General features: G+C 43.6%; 1 protein-coding gene and 1 non-coding gene across 2 annotated transcripts in view; one reads left to right on the top strand and one right to left on the bottom strand.

The window, feature by feature from the left end:
• The window catches only part of ANKFN1 (ankyrin repeat and fibronectin type III domain containing 1), a 102,463-nt gene extending 88,752 nt beyond the window's left edge, over nt 1-13,711 (bottom strand). The window contains exons 1-2 of the mRNA XM_044981860.1: nt 13,612-13,711; nt 5,144-5,345 (exon numbers count right to left, since the gene is read on the bottom strand). Of these exons, the coding sequence (XP_044837795.1) occupies nt 5,144-5,329 (186 nt within the window). The 5' untranslated portion in view covers nt 5,330-5,345; nt 13,612-13,711. The remainder of the gene's footprint in view (nt 1-5,143; nt 5,346-13,611) is intronic.
• Nucleotides 3,095-3,280, top strand: LOC123347082. The gene has a single exon (XR_006573036.1). It is a non-coding gene; the product is annotated as a U2 spliceosomal RNA (small nuclear RNA).
• Nucleotides 13,712-22,999: the final 9,288 nt, after the last annotated feature.

The raw sequence follows: 22,999 nt of genomic DNA, 5'->3' as shown, positions 1-22,999 counted from the left end.
CCTGGGTGGCAGACTCCCCCTTCTCCCTGGCCTGGAGAGGCTAGGACCTCCTGCTATGGAACTACTGACTCAGCCCCTGCTTAAGGGCCCGAGTCCCTGACTGTGTGATTGCTGCCCCGCCCTGACTTAGGGCTTGGGCTGCGCTTTGCCTACTGACTCAGGCCCTGCTTAAAGGCCTGAGTCCTTGACTGCTTGTTTTCTGCCTCGCCCTAACCTAGGGCCTGGGCTGCTATTAACTGCTGACTCAGTCCCTGCTTAAAGGCCTGGGTCTCTGACTGTTTGCTGGCTGCCCTGCCCTGACCTAGGGCCTGGGCCGCCATTTGACTATTGACTCAGCCCCCGCTCCAAGGGCCTGAGCCCCAACCGAATGGGCATTATTCCCCACGACCGCAGAGCCAACGGCTGGTGGACTAGAGCGAGGCGGTGGGATACCCCACGGCCCCGCTGAGAGACGAACCGCGGCAAAGCCGCACCACACGGTGCAATGAAGATTATCTGACTCGTGTTTCCGGAGCACTATCTAAGGACCAAATATTATCAACTTACTTTGTCTTCATATTACATTCAAAGCTCAAAATCAGTCTTACAGACGTTACATCATATGGGGCAATCCTTGCATTAGGAATAAGCAGAAAAATTAATAGAGCTTTATCATTTGGGGCCCAAAATTGTGCGGTGTGAGTTGTGTAGCTGAACTGAAGTCAGGGGTGCGACTCTGGATTTCTAGCCTATAACTGGGAGCAGAATCTGGCTCTCTCTTATTCAAACATATAATATTTTTATATGTACGATACCAGACAGCAGGCTGGATGCTATACAGCTGCTGTACCTAAAACAAGTTCTGGGTGAATACTGCAAAAATTATTGGGGAACTTTGATTTTTTTTTTAACTCAGCCTCAATAAACCCATAATTCAGCAAACCATCCCTATTCCTCAATGCATTTAAGCACATGCTTAAATTTAAGTGAATGCCTAAGTCCTGTTGATGTTCATGGGACTTAAATAAATGCATAAAGTTAAGCAAAGGCTAACAGGTCAGATTTTCAAAGATATTTAGGTACCTAAAGATGCCGCTAAGTGCCCAGTGAGATTTACATAGACATTGCTGAAAAAAATCATATTAGGCTCCTATCTATATCTTTAGTTGCCTAAATACCTTTGAAAATGTGGCCCTAAATGCTTTACAGAACAGGGATGCACCTAAACACAGGCTTCAGTGCTTTGCTGAATTGGGGCCTAAATTAGTTCAACCCAAAATGCAAATACGAACATTCATAATCACACAGAAAATCTGATGCAGAGTTGCTTTCATCTAGACAAAGAAGAGAGCATACCTTGGAACCTACTCTCTGCATCCAATCAAAACAGCAGAGGCCAAATTGCAAATATCCTGAATGAACAAGTCAGAAGCAACCAACAGGCCGAAAAGTATTTGCATGAAATAATTGTCCAGTAGTTTTGAACACTGAGAAAAATAATAATGGAAATTGTGATCTATTCTGTCTACCGAGGTACTTATATGGCCCTCATCATCATATCTGAGCATCTTGCAATGATTCATGGGTTTTATTCTCATAATACACTTGTGTGAGGGCAAAATATCGCCTCTTATTTTAGAGAGTGGAAAGGATAGATGAAGTAACTTGCCCCAGGTTGCACTTGATGTCTGCAACTGAGCTCAGACTTGAACCCAAGCCCCAGTCAAGTGCTGTAGCCACTAGACCATCCTTCCTGTGAGTTTGGCAGTTTGCAAACAAGAAATATCTTTACCTTCTATATCAGTTAATGCAAATACTGCACCAAACTCTTATTTAAAACATCCCTTAGTCTTTGCTATACCATTCAGTCACCTGCAGCTCCCAGGGATGGAATTCAAATGGGGGAAAGGAGCACCGTGATCTCATCAGACCGACATGTTCAGCTTCAGACCAGCTGGTACCATCAAAATGATTCAAAAGCGCCTTCTGACTTCATCTGCACCCACTAGAGCACAGGATATTTCTCCACTGTGAAAACATCACTGGGAGCAAACAGTATCTGATGACCCAGCTACAAACAATCAAGTGCAGTTTAGGGACAATTCTCAAGTTTTTCCTCCCTTAACAGTTGCACGACAAGATTAATTTATGGAGGGTGTTACACAGATGCAAAAATGTACACACTGAAAAGAACCACTGTGCTGCTTTGCGGTAAGCAGGAGCTATGTTCCAGTGAAGTGATTTAGTGCTGAGTGTTTAAAAATGCAGTCGTGTGTAGCTATTTGCTTTGGGTTAGCTAGGAAAGTCCATGTCTGGTCCTAGAGTTGGAAACAAAATATCAAACTAGTTCCAGCAAGGAAGTGCTTTGACAAACATGAGAGTGAGAATAAAGCAGTTCTGGGAGGTGGCTATGTCTCTGGCAGGACAATAAATGTCTTGAATGGAAAGTGTTGCATAGAAAAAATGAAGAGAAAACTGTTCACTAGTGGACGGTGAGCGAAGAGTCTAAAAATCCTGTTCTCTCATCTGGAAAATCGATTTTAATTAATGTGTCGACCCTATACCACATATGTCCTTTAAATTGAGGTTTAGGATTAAAAAAACATATCAGCTAACGCCTTGATCCCTCATATTTTTACTCCTTAATTGTGGTTTCCTGATTATTTTCCACAGTGAACACTGAAAAGAATAGATAGTTGGTTGATTGGCTTGCTCAGCAGAGACCTGATCCAAAGCCCACAGAGGTCAGTGGGAATCTTGTCACTGACTTTGATAGGTGTTGGATCAGGCTCTGAATTACTGATGGGATATAGAAACGTTCACCTCTAGCATTTGGCCTACGGCAGGTCAGTCGTGACAGAAAGCCATTACACTTTCATGGTTGCATAATGGATTGGAGGACATAAAAGTAACGAGTCTCGATCTATTTCCCATTATACAACTGTCCACATCATACTTGGCCATAGAGTTTTGTCAGTAAGGCCGAGGACTGAAACAAACACTCCCATGCCTAGAGGGGGTCCTGACAGGTCAGATCTGAGAAGGATGGTGGGCAGTGAGTGAGCAAGCCAGCAGCTCACTAGGTGACAGAGGAGTCCAGTCTCCACAGCGGTCATGTGCTCCTCGGCCTTTTGGCTAAGAACAGATTTACCCATGTGATCTTACTAGTTTAAGATCTGACGTGTTCCCTGTCTGGGACTGCATAATAAGTGGATTTTTGGAACAGGGATTTGGGCTAGGACCTTGTTCCAGCCACTCCATGCCTCAGCCTGATATTGCAGTGCCTTTGCCAGCACAATAATCATACAAAAGGTATGATTAAAAAAACCTGGTAAGAAAAAAAAAAGGGGGGGGGGGACAGGGGACGGGGTGGAAATCATGACACAGTAGGCTTTTCCCACAGCTAACTCCTATACCTAGGCCTGTAGCAAACCCTCCTAAATTCAAATGCGCCCCAAAGTGGACCCAGATGCAAATCCAAACTTCATTGTACAAACCCCTCTCCATGGGCTAGATAGTGCCATTTACGTGCAGCTCCTGTTAAGGGGAGGGGTGCAGCTGCTCTGACCCAATGGCAGCCTCAGATGGTGCTGTGCCTCAAAGAAGAAATTCCTGAAGCATACAGGCTGTGTTCCCATTACCAAGCCCATGCACAGCTGCTTACCTCTCCCACAGCCAGGCAGCTCCTCATGCCAGTGCATGGAAGACAGGCGGGGTCGTGGAGACAGCCAGTGCCCTGTGCCCACCACAGGAACAGGGACAGAGCCTTCCTGTCACGTCTATCGCACAGGGGCTGCAGTTCTGCCTAGCTCTTCTGCAGGCCATGTACGAGAACAACAGTCTGCTAATGCCCTCTCCACTGCCATGCCCCTCTAACAGGGCCAGGCTGAATCTAGCCCTATAACTTCCTGAAAGAAACATCTAGCCTGATCTACAGGCTGTGATTGTTTTGAATTAACTCTCCTAGGGCTTCAGCACTTGTATTGCTGCATGCAATTTTTCTTACCTCTAAGGCAGATTTGCACGTGTTAAGGAAATCTAAGCCATACATCTTTTTCTGGCCAGTCATACGGTTCCCATTAGCAATATGGGCCTGAGGTAGAGTGGTCCTGCAAGGTGCTGAGCACGCTAGCCCTGATCCAGCACAGCACTTAACTTTAAGCCCAGGCGTCGTTACCGTGCCAGCTGGGTGAGCAGGTGTTTCTTGGCACATCCACAGGCAACCCCTCAAGGTGGCTGCTCCTCCCTCCCTCAGGAAGTAATTCGGAGTAGAAATCCAAGGGCGTGTCCTTCCTGCCTCCAGAGGGGAGGAAACCTGTTTTGTTTCAGCAACACCAGCAGCAGGAGGGCAGCTGCCTCGGCACCTCCCTCCAGTAATAAATAGATGAGGTTGTGTTGCTACTGAGCCCATGCCTGTGTCATTCTACAGGGGTCTCTGCCTGTTTGTCCAAGCCTGCCAGAACGCAGCACACGAGGCTGTGTCACAGTAGCCCCATTGAAGTCAATGGGAGTAGTCATGCGCTTGGTGAAGCAAGTGCCTACGCGCTGGGCTCAGCATCTTGTACAATCAAGGCCATAGATGGGCTTTGCGACCACAGGAGAGTGCCAAAAGCTTTGATGCGTGGGGGTCCTTGGCTCTCTGTCTAGGTTCTGATCTGGTGCTCACCATCCTAGCCTGTGACCCTGGCACTTAATTGTAACTTATTCGACTGTTACTTCCTTGGCTGTTGAGAGACATTGGCGCATACGTCAAACTTCTAGAGAAAATGATCGTTTCTTATATTTCCAAGGTGGGCTAGACATTTTCCTTATCTATAGGGCCAGATTCTGCCACATTTACGCATGCTGTGTAGAACCTTACTCCTTAAAAGTGGACTCCTCATGGAATAAAAAACTGGTACTGTAAGGGTGCCCCAGAATCTGGCCCACAAGAAAAAACATCAATATCTGCTCTGCAGAGCAAACGTTATCAAGCATAGTGCTTATTAGCACATGCTTCACATCAATGAGATTCCTCTGACATAAGCTCAGGAATAGGTGTGTAGAGCAGGTCCGTGAATAGACAAAATGCAGATGAAGAAGGATGAAGAAAGGTATACAACAGAGAAGCAAGGTCAAGGTGAAATTAGCTACTATCACAGTTTATTAAAAATGAAGTAATTACCACAGAAGTCTTTCGGAGACTGAGTCGATCTGATCTGGCCCTGAAATACGCCTCATCAAAAGATGCGTGACTCCCCTTCAGCTTCTCGGAGAGGTTGCGATACAGTCGTTTAGCAGCATTCGGAGAAGACGGCCCACTGTTCTTTTTTGTCTGCGAAAGGTTCAAGTTCTGCATTTGCTGTGTCATTTTCACGTGGCAGTTCCTAGAGAGAAGGCAATGCAGCCGTTGGATACGGGTTTGCTACACTAACTTCATCCGTTCAAAACGCATCCTTGTAACACACACAGCAAGACTTGTGCAGCAGCGGACTTTCATTAAGGTAGGCCAGCCCCACACCAAGAACAGGAAGGGCCATATTTTAGATATTTTTCATTGGTGAGTTGTTGCTCACAGAGATAGTCTCATTGACATCAATGGGCGGGAGGGTGTATGATGTGGATATCAATGGGACCACCCCTATGAGTGCCAGCCAATGGGAGGAATAAGAACTCCAGGGAACATTGTGGGAAAAACAACAATTCTGGTAAAAAAATTCTGGTTAAAAAAAAATTTAAAGAGGGAGGGAGTTTGGATTAAACAAGAATTGGGAAGAGGGATTTATACTCTATGTATGTAAAGTGATGCTGATATTCCCTAAATTCAACCAGAACAAGCAGGATTGCAGAATCAGGACCTAACAATTTGGCCCTACCATTTATTGTCATAAAAGCTTTTCTGCTAAACACTTTCTTGTCCTGTAATTGCTGCTCTTTGGCTTTAATTTGCCTCTAAGATTTAAAGCTCAACGCCAACTCTCCAAGGCCTCTAAGTCTTCCATTCCCGTTGGTGAATGGTGGCAAAGCAGACATTCTGAACACAAAAGTGTCCATTTACAAATAATCTCACACATTTCCCAGGCTAACGAGGTACTACAAATAGACAAGGTCTCTGAATGACGAACATATGCCCAGAGACTCGAGATAATTGGGACATGTGACAAGGAGACTTCCTCGTTAACTCAGCACACCCATGTGTACAAACAAGAACAGAGCTCTGTGTGAGTAGCATCCCTGCAACTAATGAGCAAACAAAAAAAATAATAATGGATGCAAGGCAAAGCAGGCCTTCTAAGATCTCCAGGATCGTCTTTCATTGAGCATGACGACCATGGAATATAGGTGCAGTCAGACTGCACACAATAGAAGTTATCTTGCTTTTTCGTTATTATTAATTTGCATTTTAGTAGAGCTCAGTGGCCTGAACTGAAATTATGGCCCCTGTGCACTAAGCACTTGCACAAAACACAGAGTAAGACAGTCCCTGTCCCGAAGAGCTAGTCAAAACAGATGAGACAGACAAAGGGTGGCAGAGGAAATAGAGACACAGTCAGTGCCTTTGCCTAGGTCACACAGTAGATCAATAGCAGAGGCAGGAACAGAATCCAGGTCTCTTGAATTACAGTCCAGTGTTCCATTCACTGGACCAAGGAACCTTGTAATATTATAGAGGTTACAATAAAAATAAAATCTACATTTACCTGAAATTTTGGAATTATTTTTCCTATTTGCAGTAGAGGGAAATAGAGCTAAATGATCCTCCTCTTTTCTCCCCCCTCCCTGCAAAGTAACACACAGGAGATGCCAGGTCTAGTGGAAGGGGGTTTCTGTAAGGGCAGCAGGAAGCAGGGTTGGAAGGACCGCTCCGTCCCATCCAGCTGGTGGAGCAGCAGTGGAATCGCTCTGCGTGGTGCTGCAGTCGTCCCCTACTGGGGCAATATCCAGTGGATCCATATATTGGAAGATTTCCCCCTAGTCCTAGTTCCCCATACCTTGCTACATGGGGGTATGAAGAGAGCCCCCCAAAATTTGGTCTCTATGGCACACAGGGGACGTGAACACTCAGCATGGGTGCCACAAATCCTTTTTTCCCCACCCACATGGTGGAATCACATTGGTTACATCTGGAGTGGCATGCATAGATCTGCCCCCGATACTCCATGAACCAGATGTGGAAACTGTCAGTAAGTGCTGATTTTAACGGCAAACACACGACAAATGCAAAAAGCATTCTGCTTTACTGATGCAGTGAGCGGATCAATCAGGAGTTTTAACTGAAAACATGAGCAAAGGTACAGTCAGTGAAATAAAACGGTTTAAAAAAATGGCTGTTACGGGTGTGCTCGCTTTAACCCCCTATTTAGAATCTTGCCATTAGTTCAGTGAGTTTCTAATGAACATCTGAAGATATGTTTAAAGAGGTGGATGGATTTGGTGTGTTGCCCCCAGAGATCTTCAGATCCCACAGTCTCATGCTATTAATATTTAAAGGTGACTCAGCACCTTACCAAAGTTCGTTTTATTCTCAGTCACTCAGAGTGATGGCAAAGATCCCCTCGTAATGCCCCATGACAACCTGCTTCCCTATATTCCACCGCACAACAGATTGAAACAGAAAGGGCATCTGCGCCCACATCCACTTTACCCTGCACTGACTTCAATATATGGCTCCTCCTGTACAGCAGCATGTGGGAAGAATCAGCCCCAAATGTATCAGTAACACAAAGGGTCTTGCAAACACTCACAAAATAGTTCAATTCACTCTGCTCCTGTTTAAAAGTTCCAGGCATCCAGTCACGGAGCAGAGGCTACCCCACGTGAGAAAAGTGAGCAGTCATCTACTGCAAATAGTACAAGGGGAAGTTTCATGAATAATCCAGGGCTGGAAATAGTTAGTCGAAGTGGCTGAGCAGATATCTGTGAATAGTGTACACAGGGGAGATGTTCAGAGGTCTAGGGAACCAGGAAGCACCCAACTTTCACCAAAAGTCAAAGGAACTTGGGCACATAACGCCCATCTGCGCCTCTGAAAATCTCCCCTTGCATTTGCAGAGATGATGAACGGTTTGCAAATGCCTTGAGAACAACAAGAGAAAAGGACTAGGTTCATTCATAACGAACAAGTCAAGCAGTTCTACTTGGTACTGAATGGGACTTCTCAAGCCTGGAAATGCCATCACGCTACGATTAAGAACAAGCAATGGTGGCATTAGATGCTTGCTACTTCCGGCTGATCCCATTAAATCATTAAAGAACTAAGAACAACAGTGTGAACTACACCCATATCAAGACTGAAAAAACACCTGTTCCCACGACCGACATCAGATTCACTGACAAAAGCGCCGGTATTGACAGCACTACGCCAGCAGGAGATGCACTCCATAGCTATCGCTGCTTGTTGGGGGTGGTTTAATTATGCTGGCGGGAGTGCTCTCTTCCATCAGCAGAGAGTGGCTACATGGTACAGTGGTGCTGCTGTAAGGTTATGTTGTCTACACTACAGACCTAATTCCCACTGATATAAACTGGAGTTAGGCACCTGGACACCTTTGAGAATCTAGGCCTGTGTAACTAAATAGGCTGCCTTCCCATCTAGAGTCAGACCAAACAATCTCTGTCTGGCCTGTCAATGCCATTCTAAGGGCTTACCTACACGGTGCATTAGTCCACACCAGGAGGTGTAAATGCAAGTGCACACTAGCGTGTCATACATTAACTGGCCCCGGTGGACCCTGCCACCACCCCCACCTCTTTTATAAGAAGCGGAATTCAGCCTCTGCTGGTGGCAGAGCCTGAACAAATCTTCTCTAAATGTCAGCAGTCTTGATTTTCCATCAGTTCTGACTGCTGGGTGATGCTCTGTTAAAGGAGATCACAGTCCCCCATGTGCTAGGGATGGATAGCTGGACCATTGTGTTGCACACTGGCAATCTGTCTGGGAAGCTGTGATATGCAGGAGGTCAGACGAGATAATCATGGTGGTTGCTTTGGCCCTTAAAAATCTATGTCACAGCTCCATTGACTTCAACTGTTACAGCATTGTGCAGCTGGAGTTTCGCAGTGGTGAATGAGGCCTGCTACATACATATGAGAAAGATGCTAGTGTAACCTCAGAGTCAAAATAACTTTAGGTACCTGTAACAGGGTCGTACTCACCCCCTGTGGCGCCTCCTGCTGGTGACTCTGGGAATTAGCTCTGTTCCAGCCCGGAGCGCCCTCTGCAGGCCGGTGATCCACCTGTTTACTATTGGCCCCGTGTCCCTCCCAGGACCCCAGTGCCCCTTTGACTGGGTCTCCCCCTCCCAGGGGAACCCCCACCCCACTATCCCCACTTTGCCTCAGTAGTGGCTACTGCCAGTCATTATCTAGCCCCACACTCTGGGGCAGACTGCAGTATCAGCCCACTCATCACAGGCAAAAGGGGTTTGGACCTGCTGCCTTGCCTACCCCTGGGTTGCCCCCTGTAACCCCCAGTACCTCTTAGCCTATAGCTAGGCCGCAGCCTGGGGCTTTCCTAGGCTGGAGCTTCCCCAGCTCCTCAGCCTTTCCCCAGCCCTGCTTCACCCTAGGTACCTTGTTTAGCTACTAAGCAGCCAGGCCCATCTTCTCTCTATAGCCAGAGAGAGACTGTCTGTCTTCTGGCTTCCCTGCCTTCTTATAAGGCCCTGTTGCTCTATTTGGGGCGTGGCCCCCGGCTGCAGCCACTTCCCCAATCAGCTCAGCCTTGAGAGCCACTGCTCTCAAGCCCTGCCAGGCCACTTTTTAAACCCCTTCACAGCAGGAGCAGGGTCCATCCTGCTACAGTACCAAACATTTAAACAGCACCCTTCCAAGGACCATTGTAGTAGGATTACTGTTCTATCCATGGATGTATGCAGTGTTGTTGTAGCCGGGTTGGTCCCAGGATATTAGCGAGACAAGGTGTGTGACAAAGTTCCTCCTCTACTGGTGGGTCCTGTGCTTATTTGTGCTTATTGGTGGATTTGCTTGCCTCAGAGATTCACCATGTGGGTCAGGAAACAGCCCAGAGACCTTCCCCTCTGGTAGAAGCCACAGTCCAGGTCAATTCCTCCTGTGTCTGATCAGGAGTTGGGAGGTTTGGAGGGAACCCAGGCCCGCCCTCTACTCCGGGTTCCCGCCCAGGGCCCTATGGACTGCAGCTGTCTATAGTGCCTCCTGGTACAGCTGCACGACAGCTACAACTCCCTGGGCTACTTCCCCGTGGCCTCCTCCCAACACCTTCTTTATCCTCACCACAGGACCTTTCTCCTGGTGTCTGATAATGCTTGTACTCCTCAGTCTTCCAGCAATATGTCTTCTCACTTTCAGCTCCTAATGCCTCTTGCTCCCAGCTCCTCACATGCACACTACAAACTGAAGTGAGGTTCTTTTTAACTCTTAATTGGCTCCAGGTGTACTAATTAGCCTGCCTGCCTTAGTTGGTTCCAGCAAGTTCCTGCTTGTTCTGGAACTGCCCCTGTTACTTACCCAGGGAAAAGGGATCTACTTAATCTGGGACTAATATATCTGCCTTTTAACACTCTCCTGTAACCATCTGGTCTGATCCTGTCACAGTGGGTAAGGCAATCTTTTATTAGACGAACTTCTGTTGGTGAGAGAGACAAGCTTTCAAGCTGCACAGAGCTCTTCTTCAGGTCTGGGAAAGGTACTCCGAGTGTGACAGCTAAATAAAAGATTGAACATATAGTTTAGCATAAATAGTTAGCACTTATTCTAAGGGGCCATTCCAGGGGAAAGGGGACCATTAGCATCCCTGCAGTCACAGGACAAAAAGTGGGGAATAGTTGGTTACAGATTGTTGTAATAAGCCATAAGTTCAGTGTCTTTATTAAGGGCATGGTTTTTAGTGTCTAGCAAAGTTATGAATTTAAGCTCCCAGGCTTGTCTTTTGAAAGTGTTGTGCAGGTTTCCTTTGAGGATGAGGACTGATACATCACATATAGAGTGATCGCTTTGTGGAAAAAAATGTTCACCCACAGGTGATGTGATATTTTTGTCTTTTATCATTTTCCTGTGTATGCTCATTTGAGAGTCTAGTGATTGTCTGGTTTCAACCCACATAGTTGTTATTGGAACATTTAGTTCACTGGATGAAGTACATCACATGTTGTGATAGGCATGTTTAGGAGCCATGGATCTTGAAAGGTGTGTTGTGGGGGATGTTGATCATTGTACAGTGGAGATGTGTGTGCAGGTTTTGCATCTGTTGTACTGGCAGGGTCTGATGCCACTTTCAGCTGATGTGTCCTAGTGTGTGGTCTTGCTCCTGATGCTGAGCTTGGAGAGGTTGGTGGGTTACAGGCCACATCACCTTGAATGATCCCTTAGTTTAGCATTAGTAGTTAGTGCATATTCTATCTGTTCGATCTTGTATTTAGCTGTAACACTCTTAGTATCTTTCCCAGAGCTGAAGAAGAGCTCTGTGTAGTTTGAAAGCTTGTCTCCATCACCAACAGAAGTCGGTCCAGTAAAAGAGATTATCTCACCCACCTTGTCTCTTTAATTACCCATGGGTTGTTTTTATATGAGTTAGCCATAGCTGATCTTTAAAATCAATATGCAGGTACAAAGACAGTATTTCCCAATGGCTAGAACATTAGATGGGGTGTCAGGAGACCTGGGTTCTATTTCCTGCTCTGCCATTGTCCTGCAGGGTGACGTTGGGTAAGTTACTTTAACTGCTCCGTGCCTCAGTTTCCCCATCAGTACAATAAGGATAACACTATCTGGCTCATTTGTAAAGAACTTTGAGATCTGCTGATGAAAAGTGCTATACAAGAGCTACCTATTATTATTTTATTTATGATATATGATAAATATACATCTTTATGACCATATGCCATGGGTGTTTCTCTTTATCCAAGGAGAGATAGGTCAAGAGGAGGTTGACTAAACATAGCCGTAAAACTTGCAGTGATTCAGTGACACCATTTTTCTATGTGGCAATAGTACCATATCCACACTGATCCCATATTAGGTCATCAATGACCTTAAAAATGTTCAATGGGCTATTTTTATATACTAACAGAAGTACATAAAACATTGCATGAACTAAACACACAACAGCCAAGTAATAGTTGGAAATAATGCAATGCAAATTCACCGGAGTCCTGGTCAGCATGTTCATACAATGTTTGTAAAATGCAAAATATTGCCGAGGATTACTGTATTTAGGACAGCACAACGGGGTAAGTAATAAGCAGTTATTAGATGCAAAAAAAGGAAAGGGAAAATGTATGCTGCATATCACAGAAAACTTTCTAGTACTGTGATCTTATTAAGCTGGAGAGCTGTCTCCCAAGGGAATTAATGGAAACTAGACTCAATAAAAACACGGAATAATCCTGCATTGGGAAGGCGATAGATTTGATCATCTACAGGGTCTTTTCCAGCTCTAATTCACATGATTCAAAACTGCTTCAAATGCAGGGATATTTAAATTGGCTGGTAGCAGTTTTGTAATATCGAAGTAATTTTATAGGAACATCTTTAGTCTTCTTTTATAAGAAATTCAGGTTAGCTTTCATAGCCATGTCAGATGATACAGCAAAACATACATCATTCTCACTGAAGTTACACATTAGACATGTCTTCATGTGTTTAACATATGGACAATTGAAGATGTGCTACGACGAAGGATGGATGATTGCTAGAGTTAAACTGTTAGCAGTGGATTATAAAAAACAAACCCTGTAGGTGCTAGGTGGTGCACTGGGGTTCATATATTCAAGGCTTTCACCTCTGGGAACTTCAGCACATATCTAGCTTAGGTCACAAATTTAAAAGCATTAGGCGATCTCAGTGTTGTTCTGAATAGATCTTTGTGCACATCAAAATAACCGTCACAATATTTGACCTAACTGGCTAACGCTTGTCACAGGCAATCAAGAAATTGACGAGAAACGTGCAGCAGGTTTGGGGGGTGTAGGTAGAGCTCTGCAGGGTAGCATGCAGAGCAGCTGCTCACATTGTAACTGGGCATAACCAATACTGGCAGTAGCCCACTTTTTTAAGAATTAAAAATCACAACAAAAATGGTTCCAGTGATGAATATCTGAATCACTGGGCAAACAGTCTACTGCAGACATTTTACACTAGCCATCGCATGCAGACTCTGCATCATCACTCTCATTTAGCATGTACCAACTAAGAGAGGGAAGTCGCCCAACACATGTTTCATACTGTACACAATGTAATCTAATCTTTGTGATCAGGCTTCTGATCACACATCCCAGGCGCTACTAAAGTAACCTTTCCGGACAGGCATGTGTTTTAAAAGTGGAGATTTTAGATAAAATCCATTTAAATAACCTACCCCTGAAAGCAGCTTATTTTGTCTTGGGGGACTGATCAAATATTCATGCACAGTTTCTAAAATCACATTGTAAAAGGGAAACAAATCCCTGAATTACGTAGTGGTGTGTGTCGATTATACACACATGAGCATAGAGCATACATAGGCACACTGTATAAATACAACCTAGATGTAGAAGTGTTAACTTTGGAAGATTTGATAAAAACATACACATACAATAGATAATAATAAAAAACCCCACACACTTATTTATTAAGTGATTTCATTCACCAACACATAGCTAGAGAACATGAGTTAGAGAATTAAATTTGACTTACCAGCTTAGGCTGTATAATTCAGACTGGGAACAAGTTGGAAGTAATTGTCCACTATCTTCATTCAATATTTCACATTGGCTTTGCTTTCTTTTCTGGTTCAGCCTCTTTCCTACACTGTATGAATGATCAAAAATGAAAGAGCTTACTACAAGCAATTACTGAAGTCCAAGATCACTGATTAAATCTCAGTGCAAAAACCAAAGATAAAAGCAAATTATGAAACATCTGAAGTAAAATATCTGATGCCTTAACACTACTGTGCTCTTAGTACTGCAGCTATAGTAATGACTGGTATTTAATGCTCTTGTTTCTGTGGTCAAAGATGCCATGACTTCTGCATGCTTTTAGCCTGTTGTATCTCTAAGAATTGATCAGCACAGCATGCAAGTAGAACAAGTAATCACTGCCCAGAGTAAACAAACGGGAATTGTAGTCCATTGTCACTCAGTATGAACAAAAAGATATTAATGCAGTAATCTTAAAACAATTAGTTCTAAGTTAAATCAATAAAAGAAAAATAATCCTAGCCCTACACTTAGTCCAGGCATTCATGATTGCATATGATGTACTGTTCCTTCTTTCGCCAAGCTACCAATACAGCTGTCTGCAATCATAGCAACAAAAGCAGCAACCATATCCATAGCTCTGGGACATCTGCAAGATCATTTCAAAGCTCCCAGCATGAACAGGTTATCTTTAAAAGGTTATTAAACCAGCTAACCCCCACCACCAGCACATACAACTTTAATGATGCTTAAATTTTAATTACAACAGGTCCCCAGGAATTAATTTTTAAATGCTTTTGACAATACAGCCTGGTACAAAAACAGTGACATTTTTAAACAAGAGGTGGTTTTTTTAAATGTCTAGTAGAAAATGTAAAACCTAGATCCCACTGAACCCAGCAATACGTTACAAAGTCAGAATATGCAAAAAGTTTGCCAAACCTCAGAATGCTAAAAATACAGGATATGTGTTGGACTGAAGATAAACAAAGATGATCAAGTAAAGCACGATATGTTTTTGGATCGCCTTCCTGGTTACATTCAAACAACCATAAAAGTTAAGCGCCTACTAACAGAATAAGATGAAAAGACTCTTTAGATGCTCATTTGGGGATGTATGATCATCAGTTGTCTATAATAGCAATTTGACTATTATTATTATTTGTATTCTCATAGCGCCCTGGAGCCCCAGTCATGGGCAAGGATCCCACTGTGCTAGGTCCTGTACACACATCAACGAGACAGCCCCTGCCCCAAGGAGCTTACAATCGAAGTATAAAACAACAGGTGGATACAAACAGACCAACCAGGGGGTACAAGGGACCAGTGAAACAGCACTGGTCAGCGTGATAGGCAGGGACCTCAGCATACGGGTAGCCTGCCCACAGTTCAGTTTTTTGTAGGCATCATAAAGACACTGTGGGTTTGAGAGTGAGCCTGGAGTAGCCTCTCTGACTCAGTGGCGTTACTCAGATATGATTCTGGAAAACGCTGAGCATCCTCTGGGAGATGGTGGCCATACTTGATTCTCACCCACTTCAAAGGAGAGTTGAGGGTGCTCAGCTTCTTGCAGGGTGGTGTCCTGCTTATGGCAGTGCAGCTGAGAGCAGAATGTCCCTGCATGACATGGGGTCTGTTCTTACACAGCATGCAGCAGAACTGGCTGGACAGCTGAGTATAACTCTGACTTCTGTGCTGAATGGTAAGTGCCCTCGCAGTGGCAAACACTACATTGAAGTTGGTCAAATCATGTTCTCTTAGTGACACAGAATTTATAAAGATTAAGTCTGGGCCTGCACCAAACCCTCACATCCAAACGTCCTAAACTTTGGGAAGTTTGAAACGTGGATCTAGGCACTCTGCAGCGTGAGCCCATCTCAGGTTATTAGTCAAAACAATGATCCTTAGTTTGGGGCCAATGAATAGTGATCATAGCTTTCAACTAACTACAGTGTCAATAATCTGTTAGGCACAAGCTGCATAGTATGGAGTAAGAACTCCAATCTGTCTTCTGAAACTTGGTGTCAGACTTCAGTAAACCTGGTGAAGCTGGATTGATGAAGGCTAGCACTGGAATTATTTTTAGCACGTACAGGTTTGCTGCTTAGATATGTTAGCTGCTTATGTTTAACTGGTCAGAGCAGTGCAAAGTGTTCCTCGCAAAACCTTGGCACTCCCCAGAACTCACCTAGTTTTGGATTTTGTTCTAAGCTGGAAACCCAGCCCAGGTTTTGTAACAAGATTTGCCAGCCCATGCCTAAGATTTGACGTTGAAATGGTTTTGAATCAGAACTGGGTGAAACTTGGTGGTACTTTTGCTTTGAGGTTTTCTGATTCATTCCAGCTCAAGACTCAGTGAAAACCTCCTGGGATGCAAATAAATCACATGTGAATTGCAACGGCAGAAAATCTTTGCGTCACGGCTTGGGCCCATTTGAGCACCATTCTGTCAATGGTGGAGGATGAACTAGTTTGGCAAAGGAGATACTTCAGAATGGGTATTGTTCAAAAGCACATCAGCAGGGAGACGTAAGGCTAAACAAGGCCCAGTGTGATGGAGGTGCCAATCTTGCTCACATATTCTCATGAGAAAAAGGGTGGTTTGTAGGGATCAGATATTAGGGGCATCTTTGAGGGGCAGGAATAAATTGAAAAAAAAATGTGTTGTTTATGTAATTAAAGGACTGCTGAATAATTATGAGAGCTTCCTATTTCTCCCAAGTTTTTAATTTAAGTTTCAAATATAAAACTTAATAGCCAAATCCTCAGCTGGTGTAAATCAAAATAAATGTAGCTACCCTCATTTATACCAGCTGGGGGCATTTAGTGTGGTTTGTGAGAGCTTGAAAGCCTCTCAAAGTCCTTTCAAGGCAACAGAGGTGTAGATGTTAAAAAGCAAGAACAAGAGCCTTAGTTTCAGTTCAGCTCAGGGTTCTTTTCCAGCTGGCAGGTTGAACAGCACCTTGCAGGTCTCTTTATCAAAGTCAATCGCAGCTGGCTTCAGACGTTTGAGTTGAGCTCTGTGAAGTATAACTCGGTCTGATAATGAATCAGTTCCTGAAGTTATCTTAGAATTTCAGAAAGCACTTTGGGAGCCAGTAGTTAAAAAATGCTGACAAATATAAGGAACCAATCATTTCTTGTTCCAGTTTTAAATTGCTTACAATTATTTCAGAGTGGCTTGTCCAATGTTGCACAGAAAATTAGTGGCCGAGCTGGGTTTGGTCTCATTCAGTCTAGTAACCTATCCATGTGGATATATGGTAGGGCTGACTGGTAACTATTTTGCTTCATGAGTAATTTTGAGTTTTCAAAATATGCTTCCATTTAAGAAGACCAGGATGGGATGGGATGGGATGGGATGGGATGGGGGAGGGAGGAGAGAGGAGCAGAAGACCCAGATCAAGTCCTGCTCTTCCTGATTCAGAGAACAGAGAAAATACAATTGGCATCACAACTCAGATTTAAAGTACCGCACTTTGAACATTCAGAGTAAATTGTTTGTGATCCGTCCATAGAGTGGGGGAGAAGGGGAAATGTCACAAGAATGCTCATGAGTAAAGTCTAATACACACATCTGAGGAAGTTGAGATCTGCTCAGTTATTCTGACAAGCAGAAAAAGTGCCCAGACTCATCCAGCAAATTATTCAGTACCAATTATTTGTTCAGCTGTAGACATTAGCACAGCGACCTGGCCTTTGTCTCTGCTGGGATTTTAATTTGCTCTTGCTGCCTATTTTTCAGCTAAGATCCTGATACTCCTCTTGTTACACCACAATAGTTTCTACAGCTGCCCATTGTAAATTACGATGACAAGAATCTCATTCCCATAAAGATTACAGATGAGAGGAATAATAAGAACCATTATTATTTAGCAAAGCACTTAAGCATCTGCCTAATTCTACTCAAGGCAAATGGGTTTTAGGCACATGCCTAAAGTTAAGTACATGCTTAAGTGCCTTTCTGAAATGGAGCCTTAGTACAACCCAGTATGTATTTGCTCCCAGAGCAATGTGGAGCCAGTGAGGGGGGGATGATATACATTGCCCTGGCCCCACCCACTCTTCCTCCATCTCTCTCCCCACTGGTGGAATCCTGTTAGCAGACATCGCTGCGTCAGTTACACTCGGGTCATGTTTCCAAGCTTTTTCTTTGCAACTACGAGGATTAGAAACTTATTTTTTAAAGCGATTTTCTTCTCTTCTGTGGAGTCTCATCCTGCCCCGTGGGCCAGATGAATATATCAAAAGGACCAGATGAAGTCCAATGCATAGATTAGAGGAAAATCTGATCGATGACCATTAATTTAACTTACCCACATGGTGAGCACCAAATCGACAGAAGCAAATAAAGCCACCTTGAGGGGTTCTTGTATCCCCATTGGAATAAAGACGTAAATGTTTGATTTGGCTTCAATCAGCACTAGTCTAGGGACAGGTCTGCCTATATCTAGGTTCTTTAACTATGGAACTCTCCTATGGATGAGAGCTCTCTCTGGCTGCTTTAGGGCAAACAGATCGTGAGGACAATTTAATACAACTGGTCTGTTCATGACCATTTCCTGGTGGTTCCTCCTCTGGTGCCAATATTTCCTATCCCTTCTGCTTTCATCTTACTAGGTGGGAACTGATCATTTTGAAGGTTGGCTATTGGATTCGACCTCATGCCTTTTCTTTTCATGGTGTCTAGTATTTCTCCATATCTTTCAGTGCAAACTTTAGTTGGTGGAATATGAAACAAAGACTTTTCTCTTGTCCAGGCTACTACTTTAAAAAATAACTATTTTGCTAACATTAACTGAAATTAATGCATTGAAAACCCTTCCTGCCACATGAGTTTAAGTTCATTGATCACAAGTTCAGAAATGAAAGGACATAAAATAACATTTAATACAGTAAGAATAAGTATGTTAAGATGGGAACTTCTCAAAGGATAAGAAACATGGAATAAATGATCAGGAAAGGTGACTGAATAAGAGAGTATAAATGAGTTCCAGAAATACCACCATTGATTTCTGAAGATAAGAGAAGATTGAGAGGCAAAGAGAGAATAAGAATTTGGGATTAAGATAAAACAAACAGTCTGACAGGTTGGTCTGATCTGGTGCAGGAACTCTCATGTTCTTAGACTTTGGCGATTCAGACTTATATTCCATTGGTTGACCTATATACACGTCAGCTATTTAATATTTCAGCTGCCCATATTTCATACTTAATTAGTTGAGCTGAATAGTTCAACTACTCTGTTTCCACAAACTGTACTAGTGAAGTGACACGTTGCAGTGGGGACATTTTCATATCCTTCTTTCAATCACCTTACAAGGCGAGCTGCAGCCAGCATATCACTAACTGAGCCACTTTGCATTCCAGCGGCTAATTTATTTTCCTGTAGATGTGAGTTTTGCAGTACGTTTTGCTGGATTCCAATTCCATTGATCAGATTTGTAGTTATTTCTTATGCAAAGTGATAACATATGTAGCATTTTGCTTACCTGACCGGGAATGCTCATATGGCGTGTTCCATCTCAAGGTAGCTGGGCAACACTAAATTTTTATTTAATCAAACAATAGGTGGCAGTATTCACCCAGTTCTTCACAGGCAAGATAATGGACCCTGGAACAGCAGGAACGCACATGTACTGCGCTGTCCCAATCACACCATGTCCAACTCTTAACTACCAGGCAAATTTGCACAAGATATTTCAGTAGGAATCATTTGTATATTATAGGCCAGATCCTCCGTGTGTGTCAGCTACTTTGGCTCTACTGTAGTCAATGGAGCTAAACCAGTGCTTAATTTGTACTGAAAGAGATGCGGGGGTTCAAGCAATTAGGTGCCAAAGCTCAAGCAATTTTTTTACATTCATAACTGACATGGCAAGCGCAGCAGTGCCAGGGCTATGAACTGCCAAGCCGAGAGGGGCTAGGGCTCACCCCTGGCAAGCCCTGGCACAAATTAAGCACTGAGCTGAACTGATTTACACCATCTAGGCACATAGAGAGGATGCAAAATGCTCAAAAGAACAGTGGGGTTTGGAAACTGGAAGTGAAGTTTGGGGGCAAGAAGCCTAACTAATCATGTCAGGATTTTATAAAAAACTTAATATGGGGCTTGAACTTGCTCCCAGTTCAGTCAATGGAAAAATTGTCCTTGACTTCAATGGGACAGGCTTACGCATTTTCTGTGGTTAGAAAACAAACAATCTGGTCACTTGGGGTCTGAATTCTCTCACACGAGTGTAAATGAAGAACGTCTCCACTGAGATCCATGAAGATACTTAATTGTAACATTAGTGTAAGAGAGAACACAATCAGGCCCATGAAGACTATAATCATTATGAATCAAAAAGCAGCTGCTAACACCACCCATGACCCATACATAGATCAGAACTTATCACTAATGTTTCCTGCCGGAGCTTCTGCCCTATGGTAAAATAGTGTGTGTCCCAATGTTGTTAGCTAATGGTTGCAATAATTGTTTTCCATTCCAGGGCAAAGCTAAACATGAGGGAGCACATTCATTTTCAAAAAGCTTGCAAAATTACATTCAGGCCATTAGACGTATCAGGAGATATTGCAGTTCCTCAGAAATGAATTACCCAGTTGAACACCACAGGAATAATGAAGCTGTCAACAGCCAAAGTGCAGCTGTGATATTTTGTCAATCTCATGTTGTTTATGCCATCTAGTCAGCCGCTCCTCATGGAGATAATTTATGTCACATATTGATTGGTTGGGACTATTCCCAGAAGCGATGCAACAGTGTTTACATCCAAGTAATAGGAGCACATTTTACAAAGAGAAATTAACAAGCTTTTCATAACTGGCAATTTCTAGATTAGGAAGAAGGGGGAAAAAGCTGCCATCGATCAAAACTTGTGTGAAAAGAACACAAATTGAGGCAGAAACAGTTTTCGGAAAGATTCCACAGATATATAAAGAAAGTTAATCATTTACTTGTTAGCTATAAGGTGACAGCATCTTTAATATTGGAAAGTGGGACAATTTCAGCCGCATTTTGTAAGGGTGTGACACCTTTGTCACACAAATGATAAGTGTGCTTGAAGAACAAATGTCTGCAGGCAGGTGTCACTACTTCCAGCTTCTGATTCAGCAGCAATATGGGATGTTTCTGGGAGTGGAGCATTTCCCTCCCCTGTAACCTAGCATCTGAACAAGTCTATCATGAAACGCTGAATAGTGTGATTAGTTTTCAGTCTGAGTGAAGGAACAGATTTGACAGTGTCTGCAATTGCTTGACTTCCCCCTTCGCCTCAAACATTGTTCATTACACCAAACATTTGTTCACAGGACTGTCTGTTCCTGGTAGCCACAGCAGCATCTACTCAGGGCAGTGATAAGTCTTGAACAAACATGCTGTAGGGATAAAAAAAAAAATCAAATATTGTGATCACTAAAATGAAACATCAGGACTATCCCAGTAAAACTGTGACATAGGGTCATTTTAATAACATAAGAACATGACCCTTTTGGGGCCTGCTAGTTCTGCACAGACTAAAACTGGTAGATACTTGAATCAGCTGGGCAGATCTGACTCTTCATTTATTTATTAGTTAAAGTGAAAATTGCTGTAAGGGATTCCTCAGTTGGAAACCCCAGTCTCATAGGAGCAGTATAGAAACCTAGACAGAAGAGAAATGATCACTTTGAAGCAACTCCAAGCTTTCCAGTGCAATTTTATTCTACATTTAGTGAAGACCCCATCTAAACAGCCAGTACTGCTTGCCTCTTAAGGTGAATTTCACACCGTTAAGCATCCAACCGAGATCAGGGGCTCATTGTGCTAGGCACTGTACATATTCCCAGTGAGAGAGAGTCCCTGCCTCACACTGCTTACATTCTAAATAGACAAAGAAAGTGCTATTATCCATATTGTACAGAAGGGGAACTGAGGCACAGAGAGACTAGGTGACTTGGCCAAGGTCACAAAGGAAGTCAGTGACAGAGCTGAGAATTGAAGTGATCTCCTGATTCCCACTCCAGTGCCTTAACCACAACTTCCTTTCTTCATCTGAGGCAAACAAAATGCCCATTTTTTTTCTCTAAATGGAAAGTTAAAAGGCCTGACTCATTCACACAGGGAACTGAACCAAACTTGAGGTTAACTTTTCCATGTAGAGTATAAGAGAGCTATACCGGAGCTCCCAGCATGTTGTCAAAACACATTACTTCCCATTTGAGAACAGATTTTTAATATGGTTAAGTAACTAGAACAATAATTTCAAAGGGTAGCCTCTTTCATCTCCTCCCTCAAGCCAAAAAGATGACGCATCTGTGTTTTCAAATATAGCTAAGTTAGCCCCGCAGTAGTAATCAACATCCTTACAATTTCCTGTTTAGTCACCGCTGGTATCACAACTTCTCTACCACAATCCAAAGTGTAATAGAAGGCAATCCCTGTTCTTTGGTGGTGACAGGTTTCAGAGGTGCCGTGCTAGTCTGTATCAGCAAAACCAGGAGTCCTGAAAGCACATGTAAAAGCACATGAAAGACAACTCCCATCTTTTCATGTGCTGTATATTTATACCTGCCTACTTTTTTTCACCCCATGAATCTGATGAAGTGGGCTGTAGCCCATGAAAGTTTGTGCTCAAATACATTTGTTAGTCTCTAAGGTGCCACAAGGACTCCTCATTGTTTTTCCTGTTCTTTAATGAGCCTGATCATGTACCTTTAATTGTACCACGCTTAGAGCTTCTCTTTTCATTCTGACACCCCCAACTTGTCCTGAGTGATGAATCAATTAACACCACATGGGTGGGGGGAGGACAAGGATTCTGAACTGATTTCCCACTTTTCACCTTTCAGCTTCTCAGAGCAGGGTTCAGCAGTTCATTTACCTCTGTTTCCCACCTGGTTAAGGAGGATCTAAGCAGAGATAAGAAGATTCCTGGCATGGATTTCCCCATTTAAGCCCATTTCAGCAAGGTACTTAAGCATGTGCCATATGTTCAGCACACAGATAGTCCCATTCACTTCAGTTTGAGAGAAGACAGGGCAGCAACCAAGAGATGGGAGGAAGATGGTTACAGCTAATACCGAAAGGCAGGAATATTGGGCTGAATCCTGACCCGCTGCCTTGGCCCCTTTTGCTCTTTCATTGCCCTAACAGGACAGCTGGTGACTTTCCTTCTTTATGCCTCTCACTCTTTCCCAAAGTGTAGAGAGTGATTCTGGGCAAGCTTGGGTGATCCCTGGGTGACAGATGTTCTCTAGTGTCAGCGTAATTTAGAACAGCCCTTGGGCTGCTCTAAGTTATACTGCGGGTCAGCTCTGCCTCTAGTCAGGCCCCGGGTCACAGAAGTGTCCTTTATCTTTCAAATTGCTGCTAAGATAATTCTTGGTCCCAGCTGGAGAATCAC

Source organism: Mauremys mutica, chromosome 12 (assembly GCF_020497125.1).
Source record: "Mauremys mutica isolate MM-2020 ecotype Southern chromosome 12, ASM2049712v1, whole genome shotgun sequence".
Lineage (NCBI taxonomy): Eukaryota > Metazoa > Chordata > Testudines > Geoemydidae > Mauremys > Mauremys mutica.
Note: the sequence above shows the minus strand (reverse complement) of the source record. Positions and strands in the feature narration are given on the sequence as shown.